Source organism: Somniosus microcephalus, chromosome 8 (assembly GCF_052327205.1).
Source record: "Somniosus microcephalus isolate GS21.2 chromosome 8, FLI_Smic_1.0, whole genome shotgun sequence".
NCBI classification, from domain to species: domain Eukaryota; kingdom Metazoa; phylum Chordata; class Chondrichthyes; order Squaliformes; family Somniosidae; genus Somniosus; species Somniosus microcephalus.
In genome coordinates this window covers 34,234,581-34,257,240 of record NC_140994.1, presented here as the reverse complement: position 1 = coordinate 34,257,240, position 22,660 = coordinate 34,234,581, and the positions used below count along the sequence as shown (strand labels likewise).

The window sequence follows — 22,660 nt, the reverse complement described above, 5'->3', positions numbered from 1 at the left end:
TGCTCAAACGGCTAGAGAAGCAGGGAGTACGAGTGACAGCTCAAGTGTGAGTTGTTTCAAAACTCAGTGGAGTACTTAGGGCACAGAGTAGATAAAGATGGTTTACATCCAACCAAGGGAAAACTGGATGCAATCAGAAATGCACCCATTCCCAAGAATGAACTTCAATCTTTTTTGGGCCTTTTGAATTACTACAGAAAGTTCCTACCAAACTTGGCTACATTGTTACATCCACTGAATGAGCTGTTGAGAAAACAGGTCCCTTGGAAGTGGTCAAAAGAATGCGACACAGCATTCAAAAAGTGTAAAAGCCAGTTAGTAGTGAGTACCATGTTAGTTCACTATGATGTATCTAAGGAGATCAAGCTAGCATGTGACGTCTCTCCGTATGGAGTTGGGGCAGTGATCTCTCATGTACTAGATAGCGGGGAGGAGAGACCAATTGCTTTTACTTCACGCACTCTCAGTGCCGTGAGCGGAATTATGCGCAGATCGAAAGGGAAGCTTTGTCATTGATTTTTGGGGTCAAGACGTTTCACAAATACGGTCTTAAGTTTATCATAGTTACTGACCATAAGCTCCTGACAGCAATCCTCCATCCAAAGTCCCCAGTTCCAACCTTAGCTGCAGCCCTAATGCAGAGATGGGCTTTGATTTTGTCAGTGTATGTGTATGACATTGAGTACAGATGATCAGCTGATCACAGTAATGCTGATGCTATGTCCAGGTTGCCATCCCCATCACAAATTACACCCAGTAAGGAAGAAGTGTTCTATTTCTTATGCATTGATGAGTTGCCAGTCACAGCTGAAGAGATTGGTAGGGCAACCAAACGTGACCCAGTTAAGTCAAAGCTGTATGATTACATAGCAAATGGATGGCCAAACCAGGTATCGGAGGAAGTTATCCATCCATACTTTGTTCGTAGGAATGAATTGTCAGTGGATAAAGATTGTATCATGTGGTGAGCAAGAGTGGTTATCCCAAATAGGTTCAGGTCTAAATTAGGTGATCACCTGGGAATGTGCTTGACCAAGAGCTTTGCACACAGTTACTTATGGTGACCAGGTTTAGATAAAGAGATAGAGTACATCATCAGTCAGTGTACAACATGCCAATCGGTGAACAAGAAACCACCATCAGTACCATTACAGCCATGGAAATGGCCTCCCAGAGTGTGGCAAAGGTTACATGTAGATTTTGCTGAGCTAGAAGGACAGCAATTGTTCATAATGATAGATAGTCACACGAAGTGGGTAGAGGTGTTTCCATGCGGATAATAACAACAAGCAAAACACTAGACAATTTGTGAAGATTTTTTTCTTCATACGGCCTCCCAGAAGAAATTGTGTCTGATAATGGGCTGCAATTTTGTTCAGAAGAGTTCACACAGTTCATGAGCAGAAACGGTGTGAAACATACCAGAGTTCCACCGTACCACCCTGCTTCAAATGGTGCAGCAGAACGCACAGTACAAATTGTCAAATGTTGGATCCAAATCCAAAGAAATGTCAGTTGTCGTTGGGCCACAAACTGACAAATGTTCTGATTACCCATCGGAATACTCCGACACTACTGGTAGAAAACCAGCAGAGTTGTTTCTCAAATGACAGCCACGAACCAGGTTCTCGTTGTTAAAGCCAAACTTGGCACAGTCCGTAGAAGAGAAACAATTAAGGCAGAAAGAAAGTCATGATAAAGGTAGAGTTAGAGAGAGAAGTGTGAAGTTGAATCAGAAGGTTAGAGTGAAAAACCATCACCATAAATGGTTAAAGTGGTTACCAGGAAGAGTAGTGAAGATATGTGGCCCGCACACATATTTGGTCAAGATGTTTGATCATGGAAAGGTTAGGTTTGTTTACTTTGATCATATCTTACCTACAGATGTGCAAGGAGTTTAAAGCTGGGATAATTCAATTTATTCTGATGAGTCAGATAGCCTTGTTACAAGTAGAGCACCAGTAGCAAATACTACGTCAGACGTACCAGAAACAAGTCCAAGACAAAGTCGGAATTTAAGTCTGAGCCCGAGTCAGGCAAACAAACAGTCTGAAAGTGTAGAGAGTCCAAATGTAGATCAAGGTCAGCCCTTGGAGAAAAATTCTCCACAGGCTCAGCCTAGAATAAGTCAAAGTCCTACAACAAGATCTGAAAGTTCTGTTCAAGAAAGAAGGTATCCTCTTAGAAACAGAAAACCAGTGGTTACATTTAATCTGTAAATATGGAAAATAAGTTCATATCTTTTGTTTGTGTTACAGAATTCTATGGTAGAATTTGGAAACATAGGCCGCGATGTCGCCGGCCAAGGCGGGTCCAGGGTGGCCGGGGTCGGTGTCGCGGTCCCAGCTGGCTGCCTACTGCAGCCCGTACACTCTAAGCGAGTTTTCGTTCATTTGGGCTTGTTGAGCCCGCCCTGCGAGGGTCCCGGCCAACTAATAGGAAGCGGGTCTGATGACGTCATTTGATGATGCGTCATCAGCCGGTTTCCTTAAAAGGGGCCATGTCCAAATTGATCTTGAGAGTTCTGATGTCAGTGTTCTACAGCATTGAGGTGCTGCAAACACTGACAATCACGGTATAGAGGTGCATGGCTGCACCCAGGCTCTCCCATTATTCCCTCCATATGCTTATGGAGGAAGTCACAGCATGCAGGGAGGTTCTCTTCCCTTCCCTTCCCATGGGCAGAAGAGACCTCCCCAGGAGATCATCGCAGCCTGGTCGCACATTGCACAGGAGGGCACAAGCAGAGATGTCGTCAGGAGAACAAGGCTGCAGTGGCGCAAACCTTTCGATTATCTCAGTAGATCATGAAACGTTACTGCAAAGCCACACTCAACCTCATCCTGCTGTGCCACTCACACATCCACATCACTCTGCCTTCCCTACCCTGCACATCTTTACTCACAACATCTTACCTTGCACCTCCACCCATCCCTCTTTATCTACATTATCACTTCCCTATCTCACTAGCCACCCCTCACACTCGCCCTCAACCTACTGCAAGCATATGAACTAACAACACACAAGGGTATGCACCTGGATGGTTTAGCCAATGTTCATGTGAAGTTTCTATTAATGTGTTGTCAAACATTGAAATCTATACTTTCAACACTTTACCTTAATGGACAAATCTGTGTTCACCTTTGGAAGTGTCTTAGTGAGTTCCAGTGAATGTTGAGACATAACTTCCCCACCCCCCAATTGTGATGAGTGTGAAAGGAATGACTTGGACATTTTAGGCATGCTTTATGGTGTTGGTGTGGGGTGGTGTCAACCTGGCGCACCATGTGGCAGCCAGGGTGTACAGCGTCAAGTGAAGTAAATTTGGCCATGGTGATTCCATCGCTGGCCTCCCGGGCAGCAATGTTGTCGGGTGCTGATGCCCTGAATCCTGTGCAGCTTCAGGTAATTGAGGAGAAGGTTGGTATTGATGTCGGTGTGCCTGGTGATGTTGGTGGAGTAATTCGGAGGACCAAGGTGAGATTTTTTCAAGGACACTGATGTTGCTGGAATAGATGGCAGCTAAATTTGAGATGACAGAAGCGATCTGTCAATGGCAAGAGAGCTTGCTCCAAGGAAGTGACAGTGGATAGAGAGTTTACTCCAAACACTTCCAAACTACAAAAAGCTCAAAAGTGTCTTCCAAGTCCTGAAGCCTCAAGCTTCTGACATTGGAAAGTGAACAGCTGTGAAATGGTAGCTTTCATACCACTTTTGCAGCTGTCACCTATTCACAGTGATGGGGAGACATAGAGAACCCGACATAGAAACATAGAAAAATAGGAGCAGGAGTAGGCCATTCGGCCCTTCGAGCCTGCTCCGCCATTCAATATGATCATGGCTGATCCTCTATCTCAATACCATATTCCCGCTCTCTCCCCATACCCCATGATTCCTTTTGTGTCTAGAAATCTATCTATCTCCTTCTTAAATATATTCAGTGACTTGGCCTCCACAGCCTTCTGTGGTAGAGAATTCCACAGGTTCACCATCCTCTGAGTGAAGAAATTTCTCCTCATCTCAGTCTTAAATATCCTACCCTGTATCCCGAGAATGTGACCCCTTGTTCTAGACTCCCCTGCCAGGGGAAACATCCTCCCTGCATCCAGTCTGTCTAGCCCTGTCAGAATTTTATACATTTCAATGAGATCCCCTCTCATTCTTCTAAACTCGAGTGAATACAGGCCTAATCGACCCAATCTCTCCTCATACGACAGTCCTGCCATCCCAGTAATCAATCTGGTGAACCTTCGCTGCACTCCCTCTATGGCAAGTATATCCTTTCTTGGGTAAGGAGACTAAAACTGCACACAGTACTCCAGGTGTGATCTCACTAAGGCTCTGTATAACTATAGTAAGACATCCTTGCTCCTGTACTCAAAACCTCTTGCAATGAAGGCCAACATACCATTTGCCTTCCTAACTGCTTGCTGCACCTGCATGTTTGCTTTCAGTGACTGGTGTACAAGGACACCCAGGTCCCTTTGTACATCAACATTTCCCAATCTATTACCATTTAAATAATACTCTGCCTTTCTGTTTTTCCTACCGAAGTGGATAACTTCACATTTATCCACGTTATACTGCATCTGCCATGTATTTGCCCACTCACTCAACTTGTCTAAATCAGCTGAAGCCTCTTTGCATCCTCCTCACAACTCACAATCCCACCTAATTTCATGTCATCAGCAAACTTCGAAATATTACATTTGGTTCCCTCATCCAAATCATTACCATATATATATATATAGTGAATAGCTGGGGCCCAAGCACTGATCCCTGCAGTACCTCACTAGTCACTGCCTGCCACCCTGAAAAAGGCCCATTTATTCCTACTCTCTGTTTCCTGTCAACCAATTTTCAATCCATGCCAGTATATTACCCCCAATCCCATGTGCTTTAATTTTACACACTAACCTCTTATGTGGGACTTTATCAAAGGCATTCTGAAAATCCAAATACACCATATCCACTGGTTCTCCCTTTTCTATTCTACCAGTTACATCCTCAAAAAACTCCAGTAGGTTTGTCAAACACGATTTCGCTTTCATCAATCCATGTTGACTTTGTCTAATCCCGTTGATATTTTCTAAGTGTCCTGTTATAATAGACTCTAGCATTTTCCCTACTGCTGATGTTAGGCTAACTGGTATGTAGTTCCGTTTTCTCTCCCTCCTTTTTTAAATAGTGGGGTTACATTTGCCACCCTCCAATCTGCAGGAACTGTTCCATAATCTATAGAATTTTGGAAGATAACAACCAATGCATCCACTTTCCATGGCTACCTCTTTTAGTACTCTGGGATGCAGATTATCAGGCCCTGGGGATTTATCAGTTTTCAGTCCCATTAATTTCTCCAGCACTATTTTTTTACTAATACTAATTTCCTTTAATTCCTCCTTCTCACTAGACCCTTGGCTCCCTAGCAATTCTGGGAAGTTATTTGTGTCCTCTTCTGTGAAGACGGAACCAAATTATTTGTTTAATTGGTCTGCCATTTCCATGTTCCCCATTATAAATTCTCCCGTTTCTGACTGTAAGGGACCGACATTTGTCTTCACTACTCTTTTTCTTTTTACATACTTGTAGAAGCTTTTACAGTCCGCTTTTATGTTCCTTGCAAGTTTACTCTCATACTCTATTTTTCCCCACTTAATCAATCTATTGGTCCTTTTTTGCTGAACTCTAAACTGCTCCCAATCCTCAGGCTTGCTACTTTTTCTGGCAACTTTGTATGACTCTTTGGATCTAATACTATCCTTAATTCCTTTTGTTAGCCATGGTTGGGCTGCTTTTCATTTTGTGTTTTTGCACCAGAAAGGAATGTATAACGATTGCAATTCATGCATTCGTTCCTTAAATGTTAGCCATTGCCTATCCACTGTCATGCTTTTTAATGAAGCTCCCCAATCTAGCATAGCCAACTCACTCCTCATACCTTCGTAGTTTCCTTTGTTTAGATTTAGGATCCTAGTTTCGGTTTAGACTTCTTCACTTTCCATCTTAATGAAGAATTCTATCATGTTATGATCACTCTTCCCTAAAGGACCCTGCAAACAAGATTATTAATTAACCCCTTCTCGTTTCACAATACCCAATCTAGGATAGCTTGTTCCCTAGTCGGCTCCTTAACGTACTGGTCTAAAAATTCATCCTCCACCGTATTATTGCTAATTTGGTTTGGCCAGTCTATATGTAGATTTAAGTCACCCATGATTACTGTAGTACCCTTGTTACGTGCATCTCTGATTTCCTGTTTGATGCCATCCCCTACATTACCACTATCGTTTGGAGGCCTATAGACAACTCCCACCAATGTTTTCTGCCCCATGGTGCTTCTTAGCTCCAACCAGACTAATCCTACATCTTGATTTTCTGAGCCAATACCCTTTCTCTCTATTGCTCTTATTTCATCCTTTACTAACAACGCCACCCCACCTCCTTTTCCTTTTTGCCTGTCCTTCCTAAATATCGAATATCCTTGGATATTCAGCTCCCAACCTTGGTCACCCTGCAGCCTTATCTCCGTAATCGCAATTATATCGTATCTGTTTACATCTATTTGCACTGACCTGACATGATCTCCAAACGATGTGAAGCCTGTTTACAAAAGTGGGAAACTAGAAACAGGCTGGCAAAATAGTAGTTAACAAGCATTTAACAAGCATTTAACTATCTTAAATGCCTCCCCCGCCGCTTGGTGTCGGGTCTGTTCTGAAATCGCAGACGCGACACTTTGGAAAGTTACATGGAGGCGGGTTCCCAACCCGCTGTCAATCATTTCGATTTTTACAGCGGACCCGCCTCTGAACCTGCACTCTGAGCGCCGACAAAATCGCAGCCATAAAATGGGTTCCATTTGAGAAATGTATACCAAGAGTTGTGTATACCATGCAAGTCATGTACAATGATTATTTGCTATGATTAACTTCTTCAATAAGGAGGGGTAAGTGTAATAGAGCCACCTGGTGGACTACTGATGTATATAATAATAAAGCCATGTACAGTACAGTTCTTACCGGAAGCCATGTTGTGCGTGTGTGTGTATATATATATGTATATGTATGTGTATATATATGTGTGTGTGTGTATTATGTGTATATGTATGTGTATATATATGTGTGTGTGTGTGTGTGTGTGTATATGTGTATGTATATATAATATATATATATAAATGTGTGTGTGTGTGTTGTGTGTGTATATATATATATATATATATACACACACATGTATATGTACTTCAGTGCCTGCTAGATTGCTGGAAGTACTTCTCATAGAAGAGACAGGAGAAACAATAACTCTGGTAATGTGTAATCAAAAATGTTTTTTGAAAGTCTGGGTATCTACTTCTTTACAATTTTATATTATAGTATCACTCCTAACTACTCCATTTATTTCCCCTTGCACTTCAACTGGGATCAAAGGAAAGTTTGGCCCACAGCTACTCCAAGGCTCCTGTCAATACTGTCTTCACTGTACAGGATAGAGCTGCTTTCGGGGATTCTCTGAGCTGAAGTTCTCTCATGTAGCAACTCAGCTGAGGACTGGAAAAACAAAACTTGCAGCGCAGATCTCAACTGAGCCTGGGATTTTAACTAGAGCTGCCTGGCTCTCAACCCTTTATCACTAGAGTGACCAGACCGCTTGCAGTTGGTATATTTTACATTTCTGAAAATTTAATCGGTTAAGGAAATGGACAGTGTAGTTCACCTGTTAATGCATTTTGATACTGCATATATTTCTAAAAAAAATAGGAAGCTTGTTGACTTGCATTAAGGAAAGTAATATATTTCATGAACCATATCTTCTGGGGAGTGGAGTAATTTTATCGTTCAATGTTTCATTGCATATATTAAATTGAATTTAAGATGATGCAAAACTCTTTGTATTTTAGAAAATAATTACCTTATTTTGTGTTGTCTTCTGAATTCTTGCAGTTTCTTGTAACTGGACTATCTCTCTCCAGTAATTCAACCATCCGTTTTAGAACCCCATAATTAATTAGAGGGTGACCTCGGTATACCTAAGCCCATTTAGAAATGAGGACGATCAAAAGGAAGTTGAAAGATTTATCAGAAGTAAATAATTACAGAAATATAAATCCAGATTGTGCACTTTGATTGATTATAGATTTGAGTTAGGTCTATAAAGGACACAGAAAATTGTATTTTTTTAAAAAAAGCTTTGGAGTTTGCATGGTGTATTTAAATTCCAAATTATTTGTTCGTCTTTAGCTAAATTACCGTCTGACACAATTTATCGCATCTGAGCAGAAATAAATACTGCAGTGGTGTGACACTCTTCCAATTAGCTGAGTTTAGAATGAGGTTGCACAGATTTTGTAGACCATTTGTCATTGATCTTGTGCAGGCCTTCAGGCTATCCATTGACAGATGTGGTGAAAGAAGTCAAACCCTTCAACTTAAATAAAATGCCACTTAAACTGTCAAATGTTTTGTGTATTTAATTGAGCAACAATCATAACTTGCATTTTACCTGTAGCTAAGGGCAATTTTACTACCTATTTTGCAAACACGTGTTCTTTTGGAGGACATCAGAATTTTATTTGACCAGAGGTTTGTAATTTACAATATGATGTATGAATATTACAGCTACAGTATATCTCCTGGCATTGTGTATACTATGGTGCATATTACATTTTATTTCAGTTAATACAGTGTAATTTTTTTGCTTTGCTTCTTCACTGGTTTCAGTTGAAGCTGAATATAGTACAGGAAACTTTCGATTAACCAGCCCCTAAATAACCGGAAATGTTGGTTAACTGGCAAAATTCAGGAGTAGGTTCAGGTAACTTTTATTACTTTTTTTACTCCATTTGTTGCTGTGCAAGGGTGTAGCTGTTGCTAAGCTACAGAGACGCTTGCAACTTGTGCCGATTGTTCTGAAGCAACAGGGTTTGTTGCTTGAAACGGAGCTCTCAGCTCCGTATCTTTTACTATAGCGTTCGGTTATCTGGAATTTTCGATGAACCAGCACCACGTCGGTCCCGTCCGTGCCGGATAAAAGGAAGTTTCCTGCAGTAGAGAAGCACAAACTTTGATAAAGAGCTTCTGTTGTAATCCCCTCAAATTACTAACGTTTTTGCTGGATTTTTTCTCTCTTTCACATTCTGGTTTTAAATTTAAAAAAGCAACTGCCTTGAATTTGGGCTCTTTGGTATGAAACTATTTTGTGTGCTACTTTAATAGAGGTGCTGACCTGTTTAAAATGAATCGTGTTCTAAAAAGGACAGGAGCAGAATATCGCGTGACGCGCAATGTATTACCCTGCTGATGAGGCGCAGCTAGGTGTATGGTGGCATGTCCCTTTTAGCCTGCAATGTCTAATTACTGTAAATGAGCACATTCTGAGGTAAATTACAAGGTGGTGATTTTCTAAGTTGGAAACAGTTGGAAATTAGTGGCTTTTTAATACTTTTGTTTGAAAAGATTATTTTGCATCTGTAACTAAGTGTGATGTATGAAATGTGCCGAATTCAAAATATTTATCATTATGCATGATTTTGATAGCCTGACAAAATAATTCCAGCCCACATTTGACAGAAATGCATAAACACTAATTCGAAGCGTGTTACCTGTTAAATTCTATAAACGAGCCGGATCTGCTATCAAAGGTTTAATATGTTTTCTTTTTAAGAAAAAACTTTGCTTTTGTGGTTTCAGCAAGGGTAAAATGTATTAACTAAAGTGCTGTTTCCAAAATGGAAAGTAATATAATCTTTTTAACTCTTAAAGTATGGCTATGGAATCGTCACTTATTTTGGTGAAGTCTGTCGTCCATCTGAGGTTGTTTCAAATAAAAGCAAACAGAAAAAGAGCCACCCATGACATGATTTTTGTTTTTCTCTTTACCCAGTTCACCTTCATTGCTATCTGATTCCCCCCTTGTGTTTGATCATGTGTTTGCTAAAACTCGCTTTCACAGCCACATCTTTTTTCTCAGCTACTGTCTCTGGCTCCGACTCATTCCACATGGATTCCATTTTAAATTCCACCTTTCCTGTATCGGATCCACCCGTGATCACAAATAATCCCCACCATCTTCTGGTTCTGACAAAGGGTTATAGACCTGAAACGTTAACCCTACCTTCCTCTCTCCACAGGTGCTGCCTAACCTGCTGAGTGTTTCCAGCAATTTTCTGTTTTTTATCTTTGGGGAGAAAAGTATGCAGATCAGATTAGCCTTTATAACAAAGTAATTAACACCTTTAGCTTTTCTGAAGTAGAACTTTGCTGAACAGGTGTGGTAGTTTTTTGTCTCTATCCAAAACAAAGGTGCCAGTTATCATAAGAAATGACAGCATTGTATTTGATTCATTTACTTTTATCACTTAGAACTTATTTACCATGTAAGCATCATTTTTGTGTGTCACACACCTGCTTGGTCAATACAGATATGGACCCAGGTTTGTACACCTGCATCAGATGTTTATATAAGCAGTGACTGATTTGTTTAATGCATCTGAGAGATTTTGCTTATTTCCATTCTTCATAATAAATATAAAAGTTATCAAAGCAGGTATCTGTTAGACAATGATTCTGATTTCAACGTAGGTTGACGGGAGGTTTCCAACTAAAACAATTCTGGTGAATGTTTAATGACATTTCCCTGATAAATATCATTAAAGTATTCAATATGTAGCTGTAATAAAGACTACTGGTAGGGCTCCTCAGGTCTTGACTAATTGTGTAGATTGCTTTTAACTTTTCAGCAACTTTTATTGGATAATGATCTGCTAAGAAGTGTTAGATCTTGCAGCAGTGTTTCATAAAATGAAGAGTCAGGTCTGAGGTGTGGCTTTTTCTAAAAAAAAGTTAATTAGAAGGCAGATCAAATTATGGCCATCAGCTTGATCTGTCATTTGGTAAATGAGTGCTGTCAGTGCTTTAATCCAGTGTAATACAATCATTAACTATATTTTCGCTGATTTAAAAAGTCACATTTCTACCATGATATTCACTCAGCACTGAGAGCTAAAAATAAACCATTTTCAACTAGATAATCTCTTAATAGTTAATTCAAATGTCTAGCTTAATATAGGCCATTATATATTTCATAATTTTGAATAGTTACAAAAAGCATAAAGGATAAAAAGAGCTCAAGACTTTTGTACTTGGCTGCCAAGTAACTGAAACACAAAGAAAAGAAAATGATAATGGCCCGGATTATGTGGTCAGCGGCGAAGGAAAGGTGCGTGCCCTTCATCCCGCTTACAACTGCCCACTGACTTTTCGTGGGCTTTTGCGCAGCAACTTATGGTAATTAGAGATCCTCTACAGGGGATCTGTGGCGTGTGTGAGCAAGCCAAGCAACAGCGTGTCTCTTCAACCAATCAGCTTGAAGATTTTTAAAAATTTTATTAAATCTCCAACAATAACTAAAATCTGAAGGAACGAGACTCCACACTTGTAAAAGTAAATGTTCAGTGCCAGACAGGTTGTTTGGCAGTAACTAAGACTTATCACATCATTAAAAATTCACTTGCACTTGAATGGACAAGGCCTAAGTTTTTCTGGCATGTTCAGTGGGTATCTAGTGGACACATACCACAACTTCACATTGAATGCTGAGTTTCTCGGTGAGATACCAGTGTAGCGAAACTTGCGGAAGCGCAGGGCAACTCGGACAGCAACTTCCTGATTTCCGCGTTTAACTGCGCATGTGCGGTCGCCGGAAGTTGCTGACTTACTCCATAATAACAGTGAGCGCTGATAGCCTCACTGTCATTCGTACCGCAAAATCCGGGCCTATAAATGGGATCATAAAATGTAATAGCTTTTGACAGTAAGTGGTTAACATGTTCAAATAGCTACTTGTACACTGGAATAATATTTTCTGTATCAATCATTAGAGCTGGATGGGTTTTTTTATTAGACCATTTAAAAAATAAAAAAAAATGCTTTGAGACCTAAACAATATTATGTAAGATCTTTTGACAGAAGCAACGTACTGAGCAGGGCTGGAAAATGTCTTACGAAAGCGCTCACCCTTCAGTACAGGCAACTAAGAACTTTAACCATCCCTTACAGAACTTCACTGATCCTGGTGCCGAGTGCATTCGAGGTCAGAATTGGTTTTCCAGTAGCCTGTCTTTTTGTTCTGAGTATTTAATATGGGCAGCTAATGTTCCTGCTTTTCACTTGCACCGCATGCAGATTTTATTTCTTTGAAAGACCATAACACAAATATGATTTCAATTTGAAAAATTGCTTTAAAGACATTTTTCAGACCAGCAAAACTCAAGGCTCAAGTTTGGTATCAATGCAGGAGATCCTTAAAGGAGGACTTCCTCTGTTGTCCTACAGAGGCACATACAAAGTACCAGTAGCATTTTAATCTGGAGCAACAACTTTTTATTTATTTATGTTTGCAAGTTACTTGCCCAGGAGGATAGGATTACTGGCATAATTATTTAGGTTTAGGGGATTTTCTTTTTACCTGCCTTGGATGTTCAGATGTGGCTTTTTTTAAGCCCTACTCATACTGTTCTTTTGGCCTATAAAGTTTGATTAGAATCGTTTACAAATTTATTGATAAGCATCTTGCTTTCTAAACTTGATATAATATATTTTGTTTCCCTGTTTTATGTTTTGGATTGAAAATTGAAGTTAGACATTGAAAATTAATATCAGTAAGTCAGCAAGCATTCCTACTGAGGTTTATAAGGCACACAACTAAAATGTCTGTCTATTTGTATTTAATTAAGATTCATAATAGTTGTAAGATTTCATCCACAAGGTGTAACTCTAGAGAACTATTTGGCTAATGAAAACCAAGCATGTATTTCACATGAATATGTCTAAGCTATATAATGGGGATTTTTTTATAAGCATACCTTCCTCTTGCAATGATGCCTCTTCACAACTTACAAAGAGCTTTTTATGTTGCAACAAAAGAATGAAAAATGGATCAGGAAAAGGACCTACAGCCTATTGATGCTTATTCCAGTGGGCTATGTACAGTTTGTACTGTCATAGGCAATCCTGTATTTAATTTCTTGAGTATGACAAATGACTCCAGATAATGCTTCCAAAAAGAGAAAACTATGTAATTTCACTGACATCGGAGGTAATCAAGTGCAAAACTGGAGAATATCATTCCAATGTTACTCAATTGCAGCAAGTTGTAATTTACAGACTACATGCAATCCAACTTGACCAATAACCACTCAGCTCAACATCCAGAATAAGCCTATGACTTAACAAACTTCAAACACCACTCTGCAATCCTCAGGCAAAACTAAATCCTAGCCTGAAGTAAAAGCCATGAAAATCAGTAAATTGCTAAATAAAAAGGAGCAACATTATATAAATAGATCCAGTGTCTACCCATAATATGTATAGAATATAAAAATTCTCACTTTTAACTGGATGTCATAACCTATTCGAGACAGGATTTACCATACTAATGGATAAAGTTTCCTTTCACACATTTCTAAGAAATAAATACTCCCCAGCCCTTTTCCAGCTACCTTCCGTTTGTGCTTCACCCTGTCAGATAGTGGTACATGACAATCTGGGGCCCAGACATCTCCACAACCCCTGTTAGTGCCATTCCATATTGGACAACAAAAGGGGTATTTAAGCCGTTTGTTTCATGGATTACATTTCCCTTTATCCTCTCCACCCTCCCGCCCCCCCCCCCCCCCCCCACTTACTCAAATGGAACTCACCGTCACTGTGAAGCATTTCATTGAGTGCACTGGACAAGAGCGATTTAAATGTAGGTGAGTTCAAATAATAGCCAAAGGTGGAATGAAAACCCATGGTCCATGAATCAGGGACCAGTGCACTACCATTAGAGCTATGAAGTGGCATTAAAAATTATCAAAGGGATCATTTCATAAACCATTTCATTTAATACACTTTTTAACTCATGAAAGGTTTAATCAAAATTGTATTCAGTAAGAACCAGCTATGTGCTCAACAGTTTTGCAGATCAATATTGTTCAATGGTAAAAGAGAAATCAGTGTTCAATATTATTGCACAATGCGTTAATGACTGCCCTGGCTTTTCTGGTTAAATCAGATATAGATGCTAAGAAGACAGCACAAAACTAAGTTAACTGTACATTTTATTATGTCAAATAAGCAAGAAAAAACATTTATAAACATTGGTTCAGTTTGTTTTTCTGATATGCTTATGTAGAATTGATGATGCCCTTTGTCTTATCATCCATTACTGACTTTTGCATCTGTATTTGCACTCATTTCCCATAATAAGCATTTTAAACAGCTTCTACCAAATTGCAGCAGTCAGTTTTAACACACTTGGAAAAGGGGAATGAGATTTGCAAATGATAAATGGGGAAGTTGACTACCTAACTAATAAAGATTTGTCTTAATCAAGTATGATTTGTCAGAACAGGAGCGCACGAGGGTCAGGGCAGAAGCAATGAATAATACAGCGTTCACAGGAGGAAAGGACCACAGAAATGCGTAATAAATATGCTGTGATTACCCAGTGCTAATTCATATTCAGAGGATGAATTATTTCAGGCCAGTCATAAGGATGTCGAGCCCTACCGGCCTTGATTAGAGCTGTTTAAGAATGAGAAAAAGTTCTTTCTTTCCTTTTTAAAAAAAGAAATCCTTTCAAGTATGTATCTTCAAGCTTGTAGTTACCTTGAATATAGTTATTTAGGAGGTATAGCTCTAGTGTCATCTATGTCATGGCTGCACTTTCTGCTCGTGGCTGTTCTCCTTGTGAAAAGGGCCAAAGTTCGTCAGTTGTGCTGCATACTGAATAAAAAAAACTCTTGCAAAATTGATGATGGCCCCAATTATTTATCTGTGCAGACAGTCAGAGTGAAGCAGATGCCATTGTGCCCCACACCAGGATGAAATTAATGTATGATGTTTTGATCCCTATGTGTCAAGACAACAATTCATTTTGTGATATTCCAGCGGACATGCTTCTTTTCCTTGTTTATTGACTTCACTAGTCATTGACTATGAGGAAAAAACACAATTCATCAAAGTGACAATGTTTTACCCTCAATTACTGTCTGTGGCATTGTCACATTTGCTGGTAGAAATAGATTGAATCATTAGAACCAAGGTGAAGATGTCAACTTGGCAGCCAAACGAAACAGAGAAAAACCTAATTAACCAACCTGCTTTGAATCAGCAGTATTTAATGGCATCTGTTTTCTTTTTTTTTTAAAGAGATACCAGATCATCATGAAACATTTTTCTTGGTGTATTCTTTTTTAACACAAAAACTCTTAACACATTGAACCTTTGGGGAGGCATTACACTTCAAAATCCCATGAGGCAAACCAGTACCGAAGAAATACCTTAATGGGAACATCAATTTCTAGTCAAATATCTGAAAAAAATATTTATCCTGCTACATCTGTCATGGTTAGCTCCAGCATTTAACACTTTCGCAAACTCTATATGAGCTGTATCATCATGTTTCGTTTACTGTAGTATTCGTTAATTGTTAAGTTTTGATTTAATTTTGATTGTTTTAGTCATTGTCTTTTTAAAAACATTAAAAATTACATTTTACATGCTTCTCACTTAACAAGCTAATGATTTTGATGGAACACTTCAGCAAACATTCTATTTATTAATATCTTCAAAGAATTTAATTCAAGATCAAATATAGAATATATGCCAATTCTTCCTTTAAATAGATTTAGGGGGATTGAAGTGAGAGGAATAAATGGTTCCACAATTTAGCATTGATTGTGAAGTTGAAAGTTCAGACATGTGCACAGTCCTCTAAATTGTGGAGAAATATAAGTTTATTTTTTTAACTCCTTCGAAGGCGAGCTTCTTTCTTTCCTCCTTGTCTTGCTACAAACAGCTTTTATGTTACATTGTTTGCATTCTGTTTCTAAAAATTATTAAATGTCTCCCCTAGCCTTTCAGTTCCCTACAATTGGCGTGTGTGTATAGTATAAAATGATACAGAACCGTGTTTTCTTTTAGGAACATTAAACTAGTTCCTATTGTTTCTACAGGAGCTCTGCTTCACTGTAGGCTGCAGTGGAGACTGGCCACTGAAATTATTTAGGTTTTGTGATTTTATGAAAGTTGCTGACACAGTTTAGGTTCAATCTCACTGCTCTGCTCACTGAACAGATTTTAATGTTTACTTTTTCAGCTTTTGGCATACAGTGTGTGACTTTTGGTGATCATTATCTTTGGGTTACAGAACAAATTGGACAGGAGATCCTGGAGAACCTGCATCATGACAAAGAAAAGATTCAACGAGCTCGGGAAAGGGTGAGTTTGAGAACTAGTTTTAGTTCATCGCCAGAGAAAATAATATAGAATAAAATCAGATCTTGAGCTTAAGGGCTTTCAGGGAATTTTTTTAAGTTTTTTTTGTTTTTAATAAATTTGTAAAATTTTGCAGAGGAAAATGCTTACTAGCTGCTAACTGGAAACAGCCAACCTTTAGAATCAATCCAAACTTAGCAATATGGTCAGTTTTTAAGATTCCTGTCTGCCAACATGGGAACAAGAGAAATTAATGGTGCCAACACTTTTTTTTGCATAGAAGCAAGTTTTGTGTGAACTGTGGCTAATTTTCTGTTTATTTTCTTCATATAGCCTTGAATTAATAAATGCCATTTAGCTTTTGCCAACAAGGGCTTATTGAGAGAACATTTTAAATTGCCCTGCACAGTGTGGAAAATCTAAAGTAGCTCAACTTTCTGGCCATTTTAACAGAAAAACGTGTACAAGATGCTATTTTCTTTGTTGACTTGTTCAGCCTGACTAGATTTCTACAACTTTTTGAAAGCCTTTGACAATTAAATTATTATAATTGTTTTCGGTATATATTTACTGAACTATGCAGATTCAAAAGACATCTAGTTATACAGAATGTAATTTAGGAGTGAATGCATGGTCCACTTTGATTTGTTTTAAACTTGAGTATTGCTGATATATAGTTCTTCTACATGATCAAGAACAACTACCTCAAATCAACTGAGCAGTAAAATATTAACATCTATTCCATATTTTTTAAAGATCTAGTAATATTCACATGCATTGTCAAGCGTTGTCCTTTTTTTGACTGGCAAGTTGAGCGGGGGGATCTAATTGTTTTGTAAGATTTTCAAATTGAAGCCACTTCAGTAAAATAGTTTGTCTATACACTGTCTTGTCTGTATATCATACATGTTATTTTGTGTCCTATATACCTCTGATATCCAGAAAGAGGTGCTGCAAACCTTTCCATACGAGAGCACAGGATAATTTTCCCTTGAATTATTGATTTTTTTTAAACCTGCTCTTTCCTTCATTATACTCTAATCTACCTCATGAGTGTGCCACCAGGGCCATAGCGTTGCAAAAGGTAACAGCTGACTGAAGCGATGGTACAGTGACTTGCACAGGTTGGTCGCAGGACCTCTGAATATGGCCACAATTTTTGATTTTCCTTAGCTGATGTTTTTAAATTTCTAGCTGTGTGATCTCTGCTGTCAGTTTTTCCAATTCAAGGATCCATGCGAGAGTGGGATTAGAAATGTAAACCCCTCCCTCTTTGTTCATTCCATAATCCTAACCTCAAGAGCACAATTGAGAGATAATGCTCATGTCCGCTTATTTCTACAAAAACAGCAAAGGTAATCTGTACTTACAAATATTAAAATGAAACCGCTCGCTTGTTTTAGACTCACCAAAAGATTGTTATGTGCGCTTTTGCGTGTTTAGTACATCTTAAAGGGGCATTGTCTTTTTACTTAAAGGAGAAAGACAGAATGGGTCACATCATTTTCATTACAAAGATGTTTTTACAACACACTAACTTTTTATGTACTGTAGGTCATCTCCTTGAGTGTTTGAACCTATTCCCATGTTTGCCAAATGATTTTTATTAAAGCTAATGCCCCTTTAAATGCAGGATATAAACGATCAAAGTTGGCTTCTGTCAAGATTTTTTTTTTAAACTGCAAATGTTGGAAATATACAGCAGATTTGTCATTATCTGAAAAGAGAAAATATATGGGTTATATATCGAGAGTGCAGACTCTTTGTCGCAACTAAAAAGATTGGTTTTGTATTTGATGTTCTAGCCTAGCCATACTTATTTCTTGGTAGAGTACTGCTGGCTTTCTTTTAAAAGTACAACAATGGACTCCTATCAGTGGCAGTATAGACCTGTTTTCAATTTGAAAGATGAGCATTGTCTTATAAAATAACTCTTTTGTCATGTTCTGCTGTGTAACCCCTTCCTTTCTCTCTCTTTGTCAGCTGCGTGAAACTGATACAAACCTTGGGAAGAGCTCCAGGATCTTGACAGGAATGTTGCGAAGGTAAGGTCAAGGTAGGAATCTGTTGTGCTTTTTCTATAAATAACCTTCCCCCTCCCTTGTCTGAAATGCTCCCAGCGCACAAGTGTCATATAATTGAGTTGAGTTACCCTATTCCTTTTTAGTACCTGCTTCACCATTTATGCAGTTTTTTTTCAGAGATGCATGCAGTCCAGAGTGTGCACATACGCATCTCACATAAAACAAAATGCAAATTCTGCATTGATATACACTGATGAGGGACATTGTTTTTAGTTCAGTTAGCATGAAACATTGCTCGTGGATAACTGAAGCTTGTGATTTATGGCAGCAGTGAAATAAATGGTTTATTCTATGTAAAGCACTGATTCACACGTGTGATTTGTAAGGTTCTTTAAATATAACATTTTAATTAACACTTATTTTCTTGGTTTTCAATTGATTTAGGGTAGATTTGCCAGTGCCAATTTACTGAGAGGCTGTGGTAACTGGATAGTAAAATCAAGCGAAGCAGCCAAAAATCAGTGATTAAAATAGTTTGATTCAACTCTAGCAACATTTGTTTTGGTGTTTGAGTTCATTTCTAACTGTTTTCTCTCTGATTTCTGCCTTCCTTTTGTAATGGTAGCCTGCAGTCTCTTACAAAATTGGCACAGTATGTCCACCAAAATTGGTATTGATTATATCAAATCAAATCAAATCAAATCAACTTTTATTGTCATTGTTAGTGCACAAGTGCAGTACAATGAAATGTAGGCTTGCGGCTCCCAAGAGTGTACATTTAGATTAAGACATTTAAACATTCAACATACATTTGGCTTGTAATACAGTAACATAAACATAACCATAATAAAGTGCATTGGCAGATGTGATATTATGATATTGAAATAAAAGGACACCCATTAGGAGCATATTGTTTATGAAAAATGAAAGCAGTCATGATTGAGGGATGGAAGGCAGAAGCTCTAGTGATGATGGAGTTATAAAGTGTAGATTTTCAGACTGGGTTCCTTGAACAGAGGGGATCTGTGAGGACATCAGCTTTCTATGAATCATCAAATTTTGGTATTTGTTGTCTTAATAGAACATAGGCACCATTTTCACCAATAATACCACTGTTTTCCTTTGGGTAGTTGATGCTGTCTTTTGAACATTAGCACAGGGGTCTCAAAATGCTTTCAGTATCTGCAAGGGAGTTCACACAGAGAAGTTTGAAAATGACTCGCATAAATCAGCAAGTGTAACCTACCCATAGAAAGAAAATATAATTTGTATAAAGGCATTTAAACTAAATGATGCAGGGACCAATTTTCATCTCACTACTGTCCCATTTATGCTTAAAAAGTGGGCCTAAAACTGGGGAAAAAATGAACCATGGACTTAGCAATGGCGATCGATCCATTCTGATTTTGGGGCTGACCTCGATTTAGGTGGTCAGAGCTTCTGCCGGAAACGGGTGGGGCCTTATTAATGTATGGAAATCGGGGTCAACATAACACCATTTTCATCTCTACCCATATTGCTACCACCAGTTCCTCAACCCACCCACAAACCATGGGTAGTGCAATTCAGGAGGAGGCCATTTTCAGTGCTGATATAAAGGGATCCTCACCTGCTCTCAGCTAAAATGCTGCAAAAGTTTGGGAGACAATTTGCTTGTATTAAACTTTTTGTTTTGCAGCTAGGTCATTGTAAAGTGTTTGTAGTGGATGCACAATGTTCTGAACTCTTCAGGGGTTTCTGGCAACACACTTTTTTTTCTTCATGAGGACCTCTGGCAAATCACTCTGGCTAGCAGAGGAGGAGGAGCAACAGAAGGAAGGAGCAAACAGGAGACCAAATAGAAGGCGGTGTGTTCATAGGAATTCTCACCCTCCCAACAGAGTGTATAGGCCCATACTACAACATATCTGCACTTCTCTGAGGAGCAGTCCATAAGAAATTTGCGCTTATCTAGTGAAGTTGTCAGAGTTTTGTCATCAGCTGCAATTAAATGCTACAATCTGCACAGCACTGCCTGTTGCAGCTAAGGTCACTACAGCCCTCAACTTCTTTACTGCGAGCTCCTTCAAAGCTGCCACAGGGGAATCAGTAACATCTATCAGTCTGCAGTTTATGCTTGCATTAAGCAGGTGACTGATGCCATGAGTGCTAGAGCAAACACTTTCATAATTTTCTACATGAACAGCTGGAAGCAGCAGGATAAGGTTCTGGTGATCTCACAAATTGCAGGACTCCCCCAAGTCCAGGGTGTCATTGACTGTGCCTGCAGGCTCCTTTAGACGACCCCACTGCCTCATGATTTGTGAGGGCTTCCACTCTATTAATGTACAATCTGGTGTGTGATCAACAGTAGAGCATCATGTAGGTCTGTGCCCACTTTCCTGGCAGCTGCCAAGAAGTTTTTATCTTCTGACAATCCTCCATTCCCCCCCCTGCCTCCACATTTTTGGCCCCTGCACAGCAAGTGAGAGGTTAGCTGCTTGGGAACAAGAACTTGGCTGTCAACTCTCTCAGGAACCTATGCTTGGCAGCCAAACTGTGCTACAGTCAGAATCATGGCTCAACTATAGCCTTCATTGAGCAGACTATTGGAGTCCTCCAGCACTGTTTCCATTTCCTGGACAGACTTGGTGGCTTTCTGCAATACAGCCCACAAAAGGTGTCCTATATAAATTGTGTGCTTCGTTGTATGCTGCATAACTTTGCTCTACAACGAGGGAAACCCTTGGAGCTACCATTGGACAAGAATCTTTAGCATGATGAGGGAGAGGACACTGATGACATAGAGATGGCGAGGACATGGGACGGCTCTAACTCGTGCCTACAGCCAGAGCACTTCAGCAGTAGCTTGTTGAAGAGTGCTTCATCGGAAAAATCCCTGCTCCCCTGCCATCATGTCCAATAACTGTCCCAGTTTTTCCACCTTGAATAAAAAGCATGTCCCCAATGAATAACATTGATATTCTTCTTGACTAATATCACAGAGGCACCAACTACTACAGGAACACTCTGCACACAAAGATTTAAAAAAGCATCATCACCTTTACTGGCTTACACAAATGCCTACATACTAATTATCACCCTGATGTTAGCCCATAGTGTCTGTCTTGTGTGCTTTGTTGCCTACTGTGCCCTACTGTGTGTCAGCTGTGGCTCAGTGGGTAGCACACTCGCCTCTGAGTCAGAAGATTGTGGGTTCAAGTCCCACTCCAGGGACTTGAGCACATAAACCTAGGCTGACACTCCAGTGCAGTGCTGAGGGAGTGCTGCACTGTCGAAGGTGCCGTCTTTTGGATGAGATATTAAACCGAGGCCCTGTCTGCTCTCTCGGGTGGAAGAAGAGCAGGGGAGTTATCCCCGGTGTCCTGGCCAATATTTATCCCTCAACCAACACAACAAAAACAGAATATCTGGTCATTATCACATTACTGTTTGTGGGAGCTTGCTGTGTGATAATTGGCTGCCACGTTTCCCACATTACAACAGTGACTCCACTTCAAAAGTACTTAATTGGCTGTAAAGCGCTTTGGGACGTCCGGTGGTCGTGAAGGACACTATATAAATGCAAGTCTTTTTTCTACAAGATGCTCCCCTAGTGGCTGCAGCATGGAAGTTGGAAGGCTGCTGTGGTTCAGTCCAGGGCCCTTGAGATGCTTGTGGTTGGAAACATTAGGAGCTTGGGCCTGAGAATAGTCCGGCCCAGCTGGCTTTGTATTGGCAGTGCGGGCACTGGTTGAGAGATTGGCGAGGGTCCAACTGTGCTGTCATCCTGTGAGAAGCCAAGACATTGCACAACTGCCCCTGCTATCAGACTATGGCTCAGCACTCTCACTTGGGTTGCTAACCCTCCAGGATTGTTCCGGAACCTCCAGGAATTAAAGATTAATCTCTTGGTCACTGCTGCAAAAAATCACAGGATCATTAAAAAAAAAAGGCGTGTTTTTGATTTTCTTTGAACACTTTGATTTATTAGTTATAAAAAATTTGGAGATGGGGTTGGGGGAAAAGCAGTTTGACTGGGCGGGAGGTCATAATGAAATCTCCTGGAATATGCCCAACCAGAGTTGGCAACCCGAACTCCCACTGATCTGTGTGAGAACAGACTAGAACAGCCGTGATGCAACTCAAGACCCTGTTCATTTGGCCTCCCAGGCTGGCCAAGGTGGAGATGGTGGAGCCTGTATATAGAAACATAGAAACATAAAAGATAGGAGCAAGAGTAGGCCATTCGGCCCTTCGAGCCTGCTCCGCCATTCAATGAGATCATGGCTGATCATCCAAATTCAGTACCCTGTCCCTGCCTTCTCCCCATATCCCTTGATCCCTTTAGCCTTAAAAAATATATCCAACTCTTTCTTGATTATATTTAATGAACTGGCC

The 22,660-nt window shown here is 39.7% G+C and overlaps 1 protein-coding gene across 5 annotated transcripts in view; it reads left to right on the top strand.

The window, feature by feature from the left end:
- vti1a (vesicle transport through interaction with t-SNAREs 1A) overlaps positions 1-22,660 on the top strand; it is a 329,428-nt gene that overhangs the window by 166,744 nt on the left and 140,024 nt on the right. For 3 of the 5 annotated variants that reach the window (XM_085994502.1, XM_085994501.1, XM_085994503.1), the window contains 2 exons: positions 16,189-16,259; positions 18,240-18,301. In XM_085994502.1, coding sequence (XP_085850628.1) covers positions 16,189-16,259; positions 18,240-18,301 — 133 coding nt within the window. Of the gene's footprint in view, positions 1-16,188; positions 16,260-18,239; positions 18,313-22,660 lie in introns of all 5 variants that reach the window. The other 2 variants (XM_085994505.1, XM_085994504.1) reach the window with 1 other exon arrangement.